This window comes from Callithrix jacchus, chromosome 20 (genome assembly GCF_049354715.1).
Source record: "Callithrix jacchus isolate 240 chromosome 20, calJac240_pri, whole genome shotgun sequence".
In the NCBI taxonomy this organism is placed as follows: domain Eukaryota; kingdom Metazoa; phylum Chordata; class Mammalia; order Primates; family Cebidae; genus Callithrix; species Callithrix jacchus.
In genome coordinates this window covers 30,922,503-30,938,460 of record NC_133521.1, presented here as the reverse complement: position 1 = coordinate 30,938,460, position 15,958 = coordinate 30,922,503, and the positions used below count along the sequence as shown (strand labels likewise).

General features: G+C 39.6%; 1 protein-coding gene across 24 annotated transcripts in view; it reads right to left on the bottom strand.

Moving 5' to 3' along the window:
* Positions 1-15,958, bottom strand: part of HYDIN (HYDIN axonemal central pair apparatus protein) — a 516,394-nt gene that overhangs the window by 174,968 nt on the left and 325,468 nt on the right. For 23 of the 24 annotated variants that reach the window (XR_008478211.2, XR_013530165.1, XR_013530166.1 and 20 more), the window contains 6 exons: positions 15,791-15,869; positions 8,934-9,053; positions 8,465-8,674; positions 6,283-6,420; positions 2,516-2,693; positions 48-175 (listed from right to left, as the gene is read on the bottom strand). Coding sequence is in view for 20 of the 24 variants with exons in the window: in XM_078357699.1 (XP_078213825.1) it covers positions 48-175; positions 2,516-2,693; positions 6,283-6,420; positions 8,465-8,674; positions 8,934-9,053; positions 15,791-15,869 (853 nt within the window). In the remaining 4 variants the exon portion in view is untranslated. Of the gene's footprint in view, positions 1-47; positions 176-2,515; positions 2,694-6,282; positions 6,421-8,464; positions 8,675-8,933; positions 9,054-15,790; positions 15,870-15,958 lie in introns of those variants that run through there. The other variant, XR_013530167.1, reaches the window with a different exon arrangement.

Below are 15,958 nucleotides of genomic sequence, written 5' to 3'. Positions count from 1 at the left end.
CACCGCCATCCTGCACTGGTGTCCCATGCAGGCTGCAGCTGCCTTACCTCTGCAGACTCATCTTCTGGCACTTCCTCGGTTATTATGTCAAACTGATCGACTGTTTCACATTTGTTATACTCTTTGTCAGTGTTTTTCCTGGCCTGATTCAAGAAGGTTTCATACTTTTCATTCGCTGTGCCAGGGCGGGGAGTGGGGGATGAAAGGAGAGCAGAATCAGGAAGGTTAGAAAAATATGAATGATGTCCCAAACACAGCCTTGCTTTCTCTGCTTCAGAGGGTGAGGTGATTTGAGAGTTGAATATGTATCAGAGACCTCAGTGAGTTCAATGAGATTATGTTTTGGTAAATGACTGGCTGGTTCTCCAGAACTTGAAGGTAGTAACATTTGAAGCCACTTGTAGGGTGACCCTTTTGATCCTGGTGTGCTTGGGGGTTTCTTGGTCTGGCACTTAAACCCCGAAGCTCTCCCAGTATTGGACAACCCAGGCAGCTGGTCATCCTTTAAGTCAGTTTTTATGTTTATTAAATCTCAATTAACAAAAAATATGTTTGGGTCAAGTTGCTTTAATTAACACTAAATATGCCACAATATCCTGAATCAGGGAGGGTAGGTAATTGGTAGAGAGATTCCCACCCGAATTCACCACTAAGCCAGTACAAATCCAAATACTTTGAAAGGCAAGGTAGGAAAGTCATTTAAAATGACTACTAAAGGCCAGGTGTGGTGGCTCATGCCTGTAATCCTAGCACTTTGGGAGGTTGAGGCCAGTGGATTGCCTGAGCTCAGGAGTTCAAGACCAGCCTGGGCAATATGGCGAGACCACATCTCTACTAAAAATACAAAAAGGTAGCTGGGCATGGTGGTATGTGCCTATAATCCCAGCTACTTGAGAGGCTGAGGCATGAGAATAGCCTGAACCCGGAGGCAGAGGCTGCAGTGAGCTGAGATCCCACCATTGCACTCTAGCCTGGGTGAAAGAGTAAGACTGTTTCAAAAAAAAAAAAAAAAAGGAAGAAAAAAGAAAAGAAGCCTATTATAACACAATAGGAAATGCCGTGACTGTAGTGAACTGGAGAACAGAAGACTCAATCAACGGTGTTCAAATTTAAATTATTTTAAAGCCCTTACTGGCCAAACCGTATCTACTGCTCTGATGAGGCTAGCTGGGTGCCCTGTTTTCACTCATATGGCAAAGGTCTTCCTTCCTGAAAATTACATGTGGAGCTGGAGTAACCCTTGCCTGGCTTGAACTCTAGATACGAGAGTGTAACATGGTCTTGGCGTTAGTGACATTTATTGCCAGGCATTATGGCTCAACGACTGTAATCCTAGTGTTTTGTCAGGCTGAGGTAGGAGGATCACTTGAGACCAGGATTACAAGACCAGCCTGGGCAACAAAGTGAGATCCCATCTTAAAAAAAAAAAAAAAAAAAAAAAAAAAGGAGGCCAGGCATGGCAGTGTATACCTGTAGTCCCCGCTACTCAGGAGGCGGAGGCAGGAGGATCCCCTGAGCCTAGGAGTTAAGGTTACAGTGAGCTATGATCGCACCACTGCATTTCAGCCTGGGTAACAGAGTGAGACCTTTTAAAATAGACAGGGTCTTGCTCACATATATATACATACACACACACACACACACACATATATATACACACATTATATATGTGTGTATATATATATATGTTTTTTTTTTTGCAAGTTTTCAGGGAGAAGACAATTAGAATTCAGCAGATGATTAGCAACAGGAGAGTTAGTGACTTCAGGGAATGTGGTAAGAGGAAAGGCTGGGTGGGAGGATTTAGTCTGAAGTTTTTGAGGGAAAGTAGATTTCAATGAGCTTGAAGAGGGATTTATGAAGGGTGAGAAGTTTGCCTGACCCATCATCCTGTACCTGATGTCTAGAAGAAAGAGCCAGGGACAGTCTATGGCTAAAAGGGCCTGCTCAGCTGAGATCTGGAACCCACCAAGACAGAAATATTCTGGTAGGAAAGAATAGTCCCAGGCGCCAGAAATAACTGGAAAACGTAAGTGGAAGACAATTATTAAAGTCTAATTTAGCCTTTACCTTGTGTAGTGCCAGAATATTGGCTCAGGATCTGTTTGCCCTTCTGTGCAGTTTATACTTTGAGAATTGTACGCCTGGAAGCACGTTGGCTCTCACCTTCCCAGTGGCCGTCTAGGAGAATACCACTGGGAAAGGACAGCTCAGGGAAAGACCAGGGCTGGTAGGAAAGTGCACAAGTGGAGGAAAAGGAGGTGAATTTCCCGATCCCTCTGTAAGTAATTCAGTAATGGCCAAACTGACCAGGGTTCTTCATCTGGGACTGCCATAGATCATTTCTTGTCTCACTAAACTCAGGTTACCAATTTGGCAATTGAGGAATAACATGGAAGAGAGCCACACGGGATCTCTAAGCAAATAAATTAAGTAGCCAGCAACCTTCCAATAAGCAAAGCTAAAATGTTTGTTTTGCCCCCCAGTGGAGAAATATTCCAATGTGAAGTAGTACCTGTGAGGTTCCTGGGGAGATCGAGGCAGATTTGGGGAAAGATTCCCTCTCCACTCAGAGTGATACTTTCTGGGTCCAGGTGGGCGATCTGTATCTGGAAACTCCTTTTAAAGACCTCAGGTACTCCAGGTAGGTAGTAAACTTTCAATACCTGCTCTTGATGTGAACTGATAAAACCCTACGCAGTAGAAAGACCAGAAGAGGGAGAACAAGTATGTCACAGGCTCAACTCACTCAGTGAGTTAAAACAACAACATCAACAATGACTAAGTAAACCTGAGGAAAGAAGGAAACGAGTAAGAGATTTAATGAAACAGAGTGCAAAGAAATAGACGAGGTTCATAAATCCAAAAACTGTTTATTTGAAAAATGACAAATCAAATACACAAAACTGGCGAGACTGATTAAGAAGACAAGGAAAGAAGTAGTAGATGTAGTAAAATAGTACATAAATCATATATGATTATGAGAAAACTTTATTTCAACATATTGAAACGTTCGTGAAATTAATAATTTCCCAGAAAAATATGAATAACCAAATTAAAAAACCCCAGAGTGATCTGTATCCTATATAGAAACTGAAAAATGAAGAAAATTACCCTGGCAAAGGAATACACGGCATTAGAAGCAAGGTCTACCACTCCTTCAAAACAGATCATCTCTTTAGTTTATGAGCCATTCAGGAAACAGAAAAAAGAGAAATGCCCATTTTTTAAAAATCTGATATCCAAACTGATGAAATGCAGCATGAAGAAGGAAATTTATTAACTAACAATTGCTATAAAAAGGTGCAAAAATTTAAAGTAAAATAGTAGCTAAGTGAATCCAACAATATACATGTATTTTAAATGCAGATGGTAGCATATAGAGTGTTTTTCATCTTCTTTTTACCTAACAATATATTTTACAATTAACTCAATGTTAGTACATCTAGAGCTACTCCATCATTTTTAGTTGCTATGTATTATTCCACTTCATAGGTTTAATATATTTTTAAAAACTAGTTTCTCAATGATAGACATTTAGTTAGTTTCTTGTCTTTTGCTATTGCCATTACAAAATATAGAGAAAATAATCTTACAAACACATCATTGTGCAAATGTGGGAACATGTATGTAGAATAAATTCTTAGAAGTGAAATTTCTGGGTCAAAGTCTAATTTTAATAGATAAGGCCAAATTGTTCTCTGTATGGTCATCAATTTACAATAACTGCAGCAATGTAAATTCAAATGCTTTTAAAAATTTAGGAAAAGGGCAAGGAAAACATAGCAATTGTGTTAAAAAGATAGAATGAAAAGGAAACACTAAGGGAATTTTAAAAATAGACAAACAAAATCCAATGAAGGAAATAACAGTAAGTATTTCAGTTTTGCTAATTATAAGAATGTGTTAAATGTTCCTATTGAAACTGAAGGGCTCTCAGAGAAAATTAAAAAATAAATTTGAAATACACATGTTGTATGTGATCTGTTTTGAAGAATGTGTACTCTTCAATGTATAAGCCTAAAACAAAATGAAATAGACTATGGGCAAACGATGTAAGGTAAAAAGAAAGCAGCAATCACAATACTACAACCAAACAAAGTGGAATTCAAAGCAGAGCATTCAAAGGGAACAAGAAGGCAATTTAAGGTAGACAAAACACAGTCCATGATGAACACAGAATAGCCATGAGATCTTCTGTGTCGACAGAGAAACAAAAAAGGCATAAAACTAAAAGGTGCTGTGTAGAAAACAATAGAGAAATGGACAAAAGTTTTATATGCCACTCTCGAGTCTTAGAAAAAGATAGAGAAGATTTGAATGTTATAATTATTCAGGTTATTTTACTAGAGATTCCAGGTATGATAATCTCCATTCTATAGCCCAGGTAACATTATTTTCAAACATATTAAAAATCACTTCAGGGCCGGGCACAGTGGCTCAAGCCTGTAATCCCAGCACTTTGGGAGGCCGAGGCGGGTGGATCATGAAGTCAAGAAATCGAGACCATCCTGGTCAACATGGTGAAACCCCATCTCTACTAAAAATACAAAAAATTAGCCAGGCATGGTGGCGCGTGCCTGTAATCCCAGCTACACAGGAGGCTGAGGCAGGAGAATTGCCTGAACCCAGGAGGCGGAGGTTGCGGTGAGCCGAGATTGCACCATTGCACTCCAGCCTGGGTAACAAGAGCGAAACTCTACCTCAAAAAAAAAAATCACTTCAGGTCACTAAAATATATTAATAAATTAACTAAGTAGGAATTTAGAGGGCCATATTATCTGATCACGATTCAAAAAAACCTCAATATTACTAACAGTTTAAATAACAAAAGCAAAAATCTTAGTCATTTGGAAATTTAAAAAAGAAAAATATATTTTAAATTATATTTGCAAGTAAAACTATAATATTAGACAACTTAGAAAATAATGAAAGTTATAGTAGTAAATATTAATGTGTGAAACATACAAAATTGACTTCTACTTTTTTATCTGTAATTTTCTTAAAATATAAGGAATAAGGCTAAAGGTGTCCTTAGGCAAATGAACAATCTTACAATTTTTCGTTATTGACTAAGAAAAAAAAGAATGCAGGCATTCAATTTAGGAGGTTAGAGAAACAAAACATAAGAGTGAATTTGGGCTGGATGTGGTGGCTCATGCCTGTAATCTCAGAACTTTGGGGTAATCTCAGAACTTTGGGAGGCTGAGGCAGGCAGACTCTTGAGTTCAGGAGTTCAAGACCAGCCTGGGCAACATGGTGAGAGCCTGTCTCTAAAAAAAAAAAAATGCAAAAATTAGCTGGGTGTGGTGGTGCATGCCTGTGGTCCCAGCTACTTGGGAGGCTAAGGTGGAAGAATTGCTTGAGCCCAGGAGGCAGAAGTTGCAGCGAATCAAGATCTTTCCACTGCACTTCAGTCTATGCAACACAGCCAGACCCTGCCTCAAAAACAAACAAACAAACAAACAAAACACCAAAAAAGTGAATTCAAAAGGTGAGCTAAAATACATTGGGAAAAAAACAAAAGGGGAGTTGACCTAACAGATATTAATATGTATTTTAAAGCCACAGCAATAAAAATAGTATAGTATTAATGTCGGGACAGACAGATAATGCAGGGACAGACAGAGCAATGAAGAATAAATAGACCAGCAGTAAACTCAAATATGTGAGATAATTTAGGGGAAGAACAGACTTTACCATCAATGATGATGGCACTCATTATCTTGGGATTACAAGAGTATGAATAGTTATACTTTAAAAATATTTTCATTTTTTTCTGTAACAATTGTGTGCTATTTTCATAATAAGAAAAATTCAAGAAATGTTCCTTAAAACTGGTAGATCAACATAATATGAACAAGAAATCACTTCCTCTGTTTGCTTCTGAAACCAGTTTGGCTCAGCACACTCTGCTGGTGTTTTCACACCTGCTAAAGTCAGTGGAGAGGAGGCCCTCGGGAATTACAAGGGCAGTGTGAAGACACCGGTGGAAATAAATTAGTCTCATTATCATGGTTAAAAAAAAAATCCATGGGTTGCATCTGTCTTATTGATTGCTGTATCCCTGGTGCCTGGAAACTGACTACTTGGGGACTAAACAAATATCTGTTTAATCAGTGATTGAAGTGGCTTGGATTTATTTATTTTTTTCTGCTTCTGAGAGTTCTTCAGTTTTAATAAGAAGAAAAAGTCACACCTGTAGTCCTGGCTGTGAATCCTCACATGCATCGGGGTGAGGCTTGTAGGTTTGAATTCAGGCCCCTCCCACTGTTTACTTACCGAAAGAGGCAGAATTAGTGGCACTCCAGGTAGAAGGTTGTCTGGAGAAGACTGGTGGTCAGTCAGAACCTTGAACTCAAAGCTGACTTTCCCCGTGTTCATCAGCGTGATTTCCCTCTCTGTGATGTGGTCAAACAGCTTGAGAAGAGAAGGGGAAGAGTGACTCCTTTGCCACCCACTTTTGGGATATGGCTTTGATCATGACAAAGGTGCAGAAACATGCCTCATGGATTAGAATGTGACAGCTCCTGATATAAACACTGGTCAGTCTATATCTTAGCATCACAGCAAATGCCAACTGGAAACCTAGACTCTGGAAAACTGGCTCTTAGTTCTTCTAAGAATGGATTTAGTTTAGGTTTGGTTGTGGGGTTGAGCATTTAACCTTCCTGGGTCTCAGTTTTTTCACTACAGGAACTTGTGATAGAGAATCTTAAAGTAACCTTTCTACATTAAGAAGATTCGCCTTCTGGATTTTGTCCTGTAAGAAAAACAAAAGATTTGAGTTTAGAATGTTCTAGAATAATTTTTTTTTCCATTCAAATGGAGAACCATGGGTGTAACAGGCCAGTCATGTTCTTTTTCCTGGAATTTTGCTAACATAATTCACCAGCTGGGTTAGCAGGCCCAATAACTACAAACAGGCCACTTTAGGGGTCCTCAGGAAAAGCTAGGGTGAGGACTGGCTGCTTCAAAGACTACACTCACAGATGAGCCAAAAGCAAGTGCCCAAAGGACCCTGGAGATGAGGAAGGAAAGAGAATTCTATTTGGTCAGCATCATGGAGATAGTCTCTGTAGGTGTTAGGTGAATCTAATTTTAGGCACAATCTTTGATCGACAAACACACATAGATGCACACAATTCAGTAATTATACATGCAGGAGCTATGTAACAGAGATTCCGTCTTCACTGAAATTTCGTAGGAGATATGGTCTCCCAATCAGAATCTGATTGGGAAGAGAATATGTACTGATGGAATTAATTGAAAATTATTCCAAAGCTAAAATGGGAAAGTATATTATATTACGGCAAAGAGTATCACTAAGTGCCAAGGGAATGTAAAGTAAAAGATAACTGAGGAAGGAGCTGAGCTGGGTCTTACAGGATGCAGAGGTTTGGGCTTGGCAGAGTGGAGGATAAGAGGGATAAGGTAAGAGAAAGTGTAGCCGCATGAAGGGCTGGGGTTCAGTGGGACCAGGGGGTAGACCAGCTTGGCCACACTGAAATGTATGGATTATAATAGGGAAGTATGGAAAATGAAACTTACAGTGTAAAGATCACCAGTTAATGGAGAGGCTTAGGATAGCCTCACCCAGGTAGAGGAATGGGCTCTGACCTGAAGGAACTCACGACAATTGACATCCAACTCTAACCCAGCACAGCACAGAATGGACGCCAAATAATGACAGCTCCTGGAAGGACAGGCCTGTTACTCCATTCCCATCTTATAGATGAGGGACACTGAGGCTTGGAGAGGCAATATGCCCAGGGCCATGCAGTCAGGAGGAAGTAAAACCAGAATGTGAAACCACGCTCTGGTCAATATTACATTGCTTTCCCAAATGCTTCAGGTTTTAATTGGCCAGGGATTGATGGGATGACAACACCATTTGGAAAATGTCTCTGGACTTACTGAATCGGAATCTGCACTTGAACAAGACTCCCAGGGGATTTGTAGGCACATTACAGTGTGGGAGGAACTGCTGTAATAATTTAGGAATGGCTTGATGAGACCCTGTTATGTAATAACAGTGCCAATGGGAAGGGAAAACTGACTCAGAGAGGGGACCCTGTTGATGAGTCAGCAAACCCTGGATACTTATAAGGATATAGAGAGGTGAAGGAGAGATGTGGTGGAAAAGCCCTGGAGATTGTAAACCTAGGGGTGTGAGAAAATGGTAGTGCTCTTGAGAGAAATGCAGAAGCTGGAACAGGCTCCTGGATTGAAAGGGAAAGTGACCTTGAGTATCTAACATGCTGTGTTTCAGGAGATAATAAGAAAAACAAGTGCAAGTATCTGGCAAACAGTTGGGAGCAGGAGGATGATCAGGGTTAGGGAGGCAGACTGGGGATCAAGGGCAGGGGTGATGGTGAGACTGTGATGATCAGGGTTCAGGAGAAGATTTGTTTAAGATGCTTAAGGCAAAACCAGAAAACCTCCACCTGATGGTTTGTGATACCTGTAATCCATAGTGAATATCCTTGGTGTCAAAGGAATAGCTGACCAGGGACGCCTCTCCCTTTAGTGTTATTTCATAGGTGGGTCCGCCTTCCACTTCACACAGAGCTTTAGCCTGTGAAATGATGTTACAGTGTCCATAGAAGGTGAACGACACTTGGTGGCTGCTGTGTGGCTGCAACACTCCATAGAGGGGCAAAATATCAAAAACCTGCAGAGAAAGTCATTCCATAAGAGAGCAGCTATTGGGATGAATACCTGCCAAGGGTAAGTGAAACTTATGTCAATTTATGGATTAATTTCAGTCTTTAACTCATTTGGTAGAAGGTAGCCCAGCACCTTGAAAACACATAATGGTAGTGATGGTAACAGTGTTCTGGTGAGATTTAAGTTTCTAATGTGGGGCAGGTGCTCAGCTAGAAAGGAAAGTCAGTACCTGATAAGGTCAGGAGTCTCACGGTGTCACTTACTTCTTCTATTCCGATGGAAAGCATCTCATTTGGTTCACAAGTCTGTAGGCATTCCTGATCCTCCACCTGGCTCTGGCTTGAGTATATTCTTTCTGTTTCAGCAGAGCTAATTTTTAATTCCTAGAAATTAAAGATGTGAGGAAATGCTGGCAAGCATTCAAAATAGATCATCAATTGACAGAAAAACAAAGTTTGTTGTATATGATTATAAAAATAGCACATCTTTTTCCCCAGGGAGATAACTGAGCAAATGACTAAAATGTACATACAAGGATGTTTACTGCAGCATTATTTATAACAGCAAAACTTTGGAAGCCAACTCAGTGCCCATCAATAGGAGGTCACTTTAAATGAAGTATGTGTGGTACCTCTATCCATGAAGGAAAATGCATGTATGTTTATGTATGGAAATGATGTGTACAACATATTATTGAGTGAACAGCAGTTCCATTCACGTAAAATTACATATGTCTTGTGTCTGAAGGTGCGAGTGTGTGTAAATTCCTTCAGAGATTTGCATATGCAAATATAAATATCGGGGAGGTTCTCTGCTAAGAATTTCAGTAGCATCTTTCCCAGTGGGGTAGAAAGAAGATAGGAATTTTGAGGATGTTTGCTTTAATTTTTCTGTATTATTGAGTGCCTATGTACACATGTATATATACATAGATATACACATATGTACCTATATGTACATATATGTGTGCATATGTATATATATATATATATATATATATAGAGAGAGAGAGAGAGAGAGAGAGAGAGACAAGGTGTCTGTCACTGTCACCCAGGCTGGAGTGCAGTGGCATGATCAGAGCTCACTGTAGCCTCGAATGCCTGGACCCAGGTGATCTTCCCACCTCAGCCTCCCGAGTAGCTAGGACTGCAGGCAGGCACCACCACACCCTGGAGTCTTGCTATGTTGCCCAGGCTGGTCTTGAATTCCTGGCCTCAAGCCATCCTCTTGCCTTGGTTCCCAAAACACTTGAAAAAAGGTTTGACGAAATGCTAATGAGAATACACAGCTTAGAGAAGAATATAAATGACCTGATGGAGCTGAAAAACACAACATGAGAACTTCACAAAGCATACACAAGTTTCAATGGCTGAATTGACCAAGCAGAAGAAAGGATGTCAGAGACTGAAGATCAACTCAATGAAATAAGATGTGAAGGTAAGATTAGAGAAAAAAGAGTGAAAAGAAATGGACAAAGTTTCCAAGAAATGTGGTATTATGTAAAAAGACCTAATCTATGTTTGATAGGTGTATCTGAATGTGACAGACAGAATGAATCCAAGCTGGAAAACACTATTCAGGATATTATCCAGGAGAACTTCCCCAACCTAGCAAGGCAGGCCAACATTCAAATCCAGGAAATACAGAGAACACCACAAAGATATTCTTCAAGAAGAGCAACCCCAAGGCACACAATCATCAGATTCACCAGGGTCAAAATGAAGGAAAAAATGCTAAGGGCAGCCAGAGAGAAAGGTCAGGTTACCCACAAAGGGAATCCCATCAGACTCACAGCAGATCTCTTGGCAGAAACCCTACAAGCCAGAAGAGACTGGGGGCCAATATTCAACATCCTTAAAGAAAAGAACTTTCAACCCAGAATTTCATATCCAGCCAAACTAAGCTTCATAAGCAAAGGAAAAATAAAATCCTTTACAAACAAGCAATTGTTCAGAGATTTCCTCACCACCAGGCCTGCCATACAAGAGCTCCTGAAGAAGCACTAAACACAGAAAGGATCAACCAGTACCAGCCACTGCAAAAATGTACCAAATGGTAAAGAGCAGGAACACAATGAAGAAACTGCATCAACTAATGGGCACAACAACCAGCTAGTATCAAAATGGCAGGATCAAATTCACACATAACAATAATAACCTTAAATGTAAATGGGGTAAATGTCCCAATCAAAGACACAGACTGGCAAATTGGATAAAAAGTCAAAATCCATCGGTGTGCTGTATCCAGGAAACCCATCTCACATGCAAGGACACACATAAGCTCAAAATAAAGGGATGGAGGAAGATTTACTGAGCAAATGGAGAAAAAAAAAAAAAAGCAGGAGTTGCAATCCTGGTCTCTGATAAAATACACTTTAAACCAACAAAGATCAAAAGAGACAAAGAAGGGCATTACACAATGGTAAAAGGATCAATGCAACAAGAAAAGCTAACTATCCTAAATAGATAATGTACTCAATACTGGAGCACCCAGATACATAAAGCAAGTTCTTAATGACCTATAAAGAGGCTCCCATACAATAATAGTGGGAGACTTCAACACTCCACTGTCAATGTTAGACAGATCAATGAGACAGAAAATTAACAAGGATATCCAAGAGTTGAACTCAGATCTGGACCAAGCAAACCTAATAGACATCCACAGAACTCTCCACCCCAAATCCACAGAATACATATTCTTCTCAGCACCACATCACACTTACTCTAAAATTGACCGCATAATTGGAAGTAAATCACTGCTCAGCAAATGCAAAAGAACAGCAATCATAACCAACAATCTCTCAGACCACGGCACAATCAAATTAGAACTCAGGATTAAGAAACTAACTCAGAACCACACAACTTCATGGAAACTGAACACTGGCTCTTGAATGTTGATTGGATAAACAATGAAATGAAGGCAGAAATAAAGATGTTCTTCAAAACCAACGAGAATGAAGACACAACATACCAGAAACTGTGGGACACATTTAAAGCAGTGTCTACAGGGAAATTTATAGCAATAAATGGCCACATGAGAAGCAAGGAAAGATCTAAAATCAACACCCTATCATCAAAATTGAAAGAGCTAGAGGAGCAAGACCAAAGCTAGCAGAAGACAAGAAATAACTAAGATCAGAACAGAACTGAAGGAGGCAGAGACAGAAAAAAACCCTTCAAAAAATCCAGAAGCTGGTTTTTTTTTTAAATGATCAACAAAATAGACAGACCACTAGTCAGATTAATAAAAAATTAAAGAGAGAAGAATCAAATAGATGCAATAAAAAACGAAAAAGGGGATATCACCACTGACTCCACAGAAATACAAACTACCATCAGAGATAACTACAAACAATTCTATGCTCATAAATCAATACACCTGGAAGAAATTGATAAATTCCTGGACACTTGCCTCCTCCCAAGCCTAAACCAGGAAGAAGTCAGAACCCTGAATAGACCCATAACAAGTACTGAAGTTGAGGCAGCAATTAATAGCCTACCAACCAAAAAAAGCCCAGGTCCAGATGGGTTCACAGCCGAATTCTACCAGACATACAAAGAGAAGCTGGTACCACTCCTTTTGAAACTATTCCAAATGATCCAAAAAGAGGGAATCCTTCCCAAATCATTTTATGAGACCAACATTATCCTAACACCAAAACCAGGCAGAGACTCAATAAGAAAAGAAAACTTCAGGCCAATATCCATGATGAACATAGATACAAAAATCTTCAATAATATACTGACAAACCGATTGCAATAGCACATCAAAAAACTTATCCATCACCATCAAGTAGGCTTCATCCTGGGAATGCAAGGCTGGTTCAACATATGCAAGTCTATAAATGTAATATACCACATAAACAGAACCAAAGACAAAAACCACATGATTATCTCAATAGATGCCGGGAAGGCCTTTGACAAAATTCAACAGCACTTTATGCTAAAAACTCTCAATAAAGTAGGTATTGGTGGAATGTATCTCAGAATAATAAAAGCTATTTATGACAAACCCACAGCCAATATCATACTGAATGGGCAAAACCTGGAAGCATTCCCTTTGAAATCTGGCACTAGATGAGGATGCCCTCTCTCACCACTCCTATTCAGTATAGGAAGTTCTAGCCAGAGCAATCAGTCAAGAAAAAGAAATAAAGGGTATTCAATTAGGAAAGGATTAAGTCAAATTGTCTCTATTTGCAAATGACACAATTGTATATTTAGAAGACCCCATCATCTCAGCCCAAAATCTCCTTAAACTGATAAGCAACTTCAGCAAAGTCTCAGGATACAAAATCAATGTGCAGAAATCACAAGCATTCCTATACACCAATAACTTAAAGAGAGCCAAATCAAGAACAAACTGCCGTTCACAATTGCTATAAAGAGAATAAAATACCTAGGAATTCAACTAACAAAAGATATAAAGGACCTCTTCAAGGAGAACTACAAACCGCTGCTCAAGGAAATAGATGGAACACAAACAGATGGAAAAACATTCCATGTTCATGGTTAGGAAGAATCAATATTGTGAAAATGGCCATACTGCCCAAAGTATTTTATAGATGCAGCACTATCCCCATCAAGCTACCTATGACCCTCTTCACAGAACTGGAAGCAACCACCTTAAAGTTCATATGGGACAAAAAGAGAGCCCGCATAGCCAAGACAATTCTAAGCAAAAAGAACACAGTGGGAGGCATCACGCTACTGGACCGCAAACTATACTACAAGGCTACAGTAATCAAAACAGCAAGGTACCAGTACCAAAACAGAGATATAGACCAATGGAAGAGAACAGAGGCCTTGGAGGCAATGCCATACCTCTACAACCATCTGATCTTTGACATACCAGACAAAAACAAGCAACAGAGAAAGGATTTCCTGTTTAATAAATGGTGTTGGGAAAACTGGCTAGCCATGTGCAGAAAACAGAAACTGGACCCCTTCCTAATACCTTACATTGAAATTAACTCCAGATGGACTAAAGACTTAAACATAAGACCTACCACCATAAAAACCCTAGAAGAAAACCTAGACAAAACCATTGAGGACATGGGTATAGGCGAGGACTTCATGACTAAAACACCAAAAGCATTGGTAACAAAAGCCAAAATAGACAAATGGGATCTAATTAAACCCCACAGCTTCTGTACCGCAAAAGAAACAATTATTAGAGTGAACCGGCAACCAACAGAATGGGAAAAAAAATTTTGCAAGCTACCCATCTGAAAAAGGGCTAATATCCAGAATCTACAAAAAGCTAAAACAGATTTACAAGAAAAAAACCAAACAAACCCACTCAAAAGTGAGTAAAAGATATGAACAGACACTTTTCAAAAGAAGACATTTATAAGGCCAACAAACGTATGAAAAAAATGCTCATGATCATTGGTCATTAGAGAAATGCAAATGAAAACCAGAATGAGATACCATCTCACGCCAGTTAGAATGGTGATCATTAATAAATATGGAGACAACAGATGCTGGAGAGGATGTGGAGAAATAGGAACACTTTTACACTGCTGGTGGGAGTGTAAATTAGTTCAACCATTGTGGAAGACAGTGTGGTGATTCCTTAAGGACCTAAAAATAGAAATTCCATTTGACCCAGCAATCTCATTACTGGGTATAGATCCATAGGATTATAAATTGTTCTATTATAAAGGCACATGCACACATATGTTCACTGTGGCACTGTTTACAATAGCAAAGACCTGGAACCAACCCAAATGTCCACTGATGATAGACTGGACAAGGAAAATGTGGCACATATACACCATGGAACTATGCAGCCATAAAAAATGATGTGTTCGTGTCCTTTGTAGGGACATGGATGAATCTGGAGAACATCATTCTCAGCAAACTGACACAAGAACAGAAAATGAAACACTGCATGTTCTCAGTCATAGGCAGGTGTTGAACAATGAGAACACATGGACACAGGGAGGGGAGCATTACACACTGGGGTCTTTTGGTGGGGTATAGGAGAGGGACAGTGCAGGGTAGAGAGTTGGGGAGGGATAACATGGGGAGAAATACCAGATACAGATGACGGGGGGATGGAGGCAGCAAACCACATTGCCATGTATGTACCTATACAACAATTCTGCATGTTCTGCACATATACCCCAGAACCTAAGTGCAATAAAAAAAAATATATATATATATATATATATGAAAGCTTTGAGCTTAGAGCAGTGCTCAGTAAGTGTTGGTTGCTTTTATTGACTTTTTCTTCATACGAATAGCAGCACACAATATACTTTGTTTTGCACTGAGCATTTTTTCTTAATACATCAGAGATTGTGCCAAATTAATATATAGAGAACTTTATCATTTTAAAAAAGAATTTCATAGATTGCCTTGCATAGATGTAATTTAGTTTATTCAGATGGTCTCCTATTGGAGGAATTAAGTTATTTCCAACATTTTTTGCTTTTATAAACAAAGCTGCAGTGTACAAGGAAATAAAATGCCTTATGCAAATGAAGAGGTGTATCTGGAGGATAATTTCTAGAAGGGGACAACACATTTTAAATTTTGATATACTTGCCAAGTCGTATGTTATAGAGGTTATGCCAATTCATACTCCCACCCACACCACAGGAAAATCCCACTCAGCACTATCTTAAAAGTTTGCATCTCATCATGTAATGCAGGAATTTAGTTTTCCTTTTTTGCTCTTTCTAAAATGTTGTAACAAGCATCTTTGTATGCATCTTTGTATCTCCAATAGTTTCATTAAGCTATGACTCTAGAAGGAGAATTTAAGGGTATTAATTTTGAAGCTCTCTTGCTTTTGTTTTTGCTGTGGAATTACTAAGCAAATATTTCTCCTTAGCATCCTCCGTCTAGGGTATAGGAACATTGCAAGATCACCAAAGTTTAGAGATAAATGGCTTTTCCATTGTAGAGAAGTTCCATGTGCTAAGGTGTTCTGGGTTCTCCCTGAGTGTTGGCTCTGGGGTGTTTGGCTGGGAAAAGATGTGGGTAAAACTGTGCAGCCGTGTCCCAACTAAATCCAAGCATTGCACTGGCCACTCTGCTTCTGGTTCTGTCTTTGTTTTATGGGAAGGACCCTCGACCTGCCAACCCTCCCCAGGGAAAGGACACCGTACGTCTGAGACCACACTGGACACTTTCGTTTTTCTGAGCTCTTCATTCACAGGACTGGCATCTTCATTCACGAGGAGAGTCCTGGGGAGGTGAATGAAATGCAGAGATTCACTCATTGGGCTGTCATCACCGCAGTCTCAGGTGTGTAACTGCCCTGTCTTCCTCTTCTC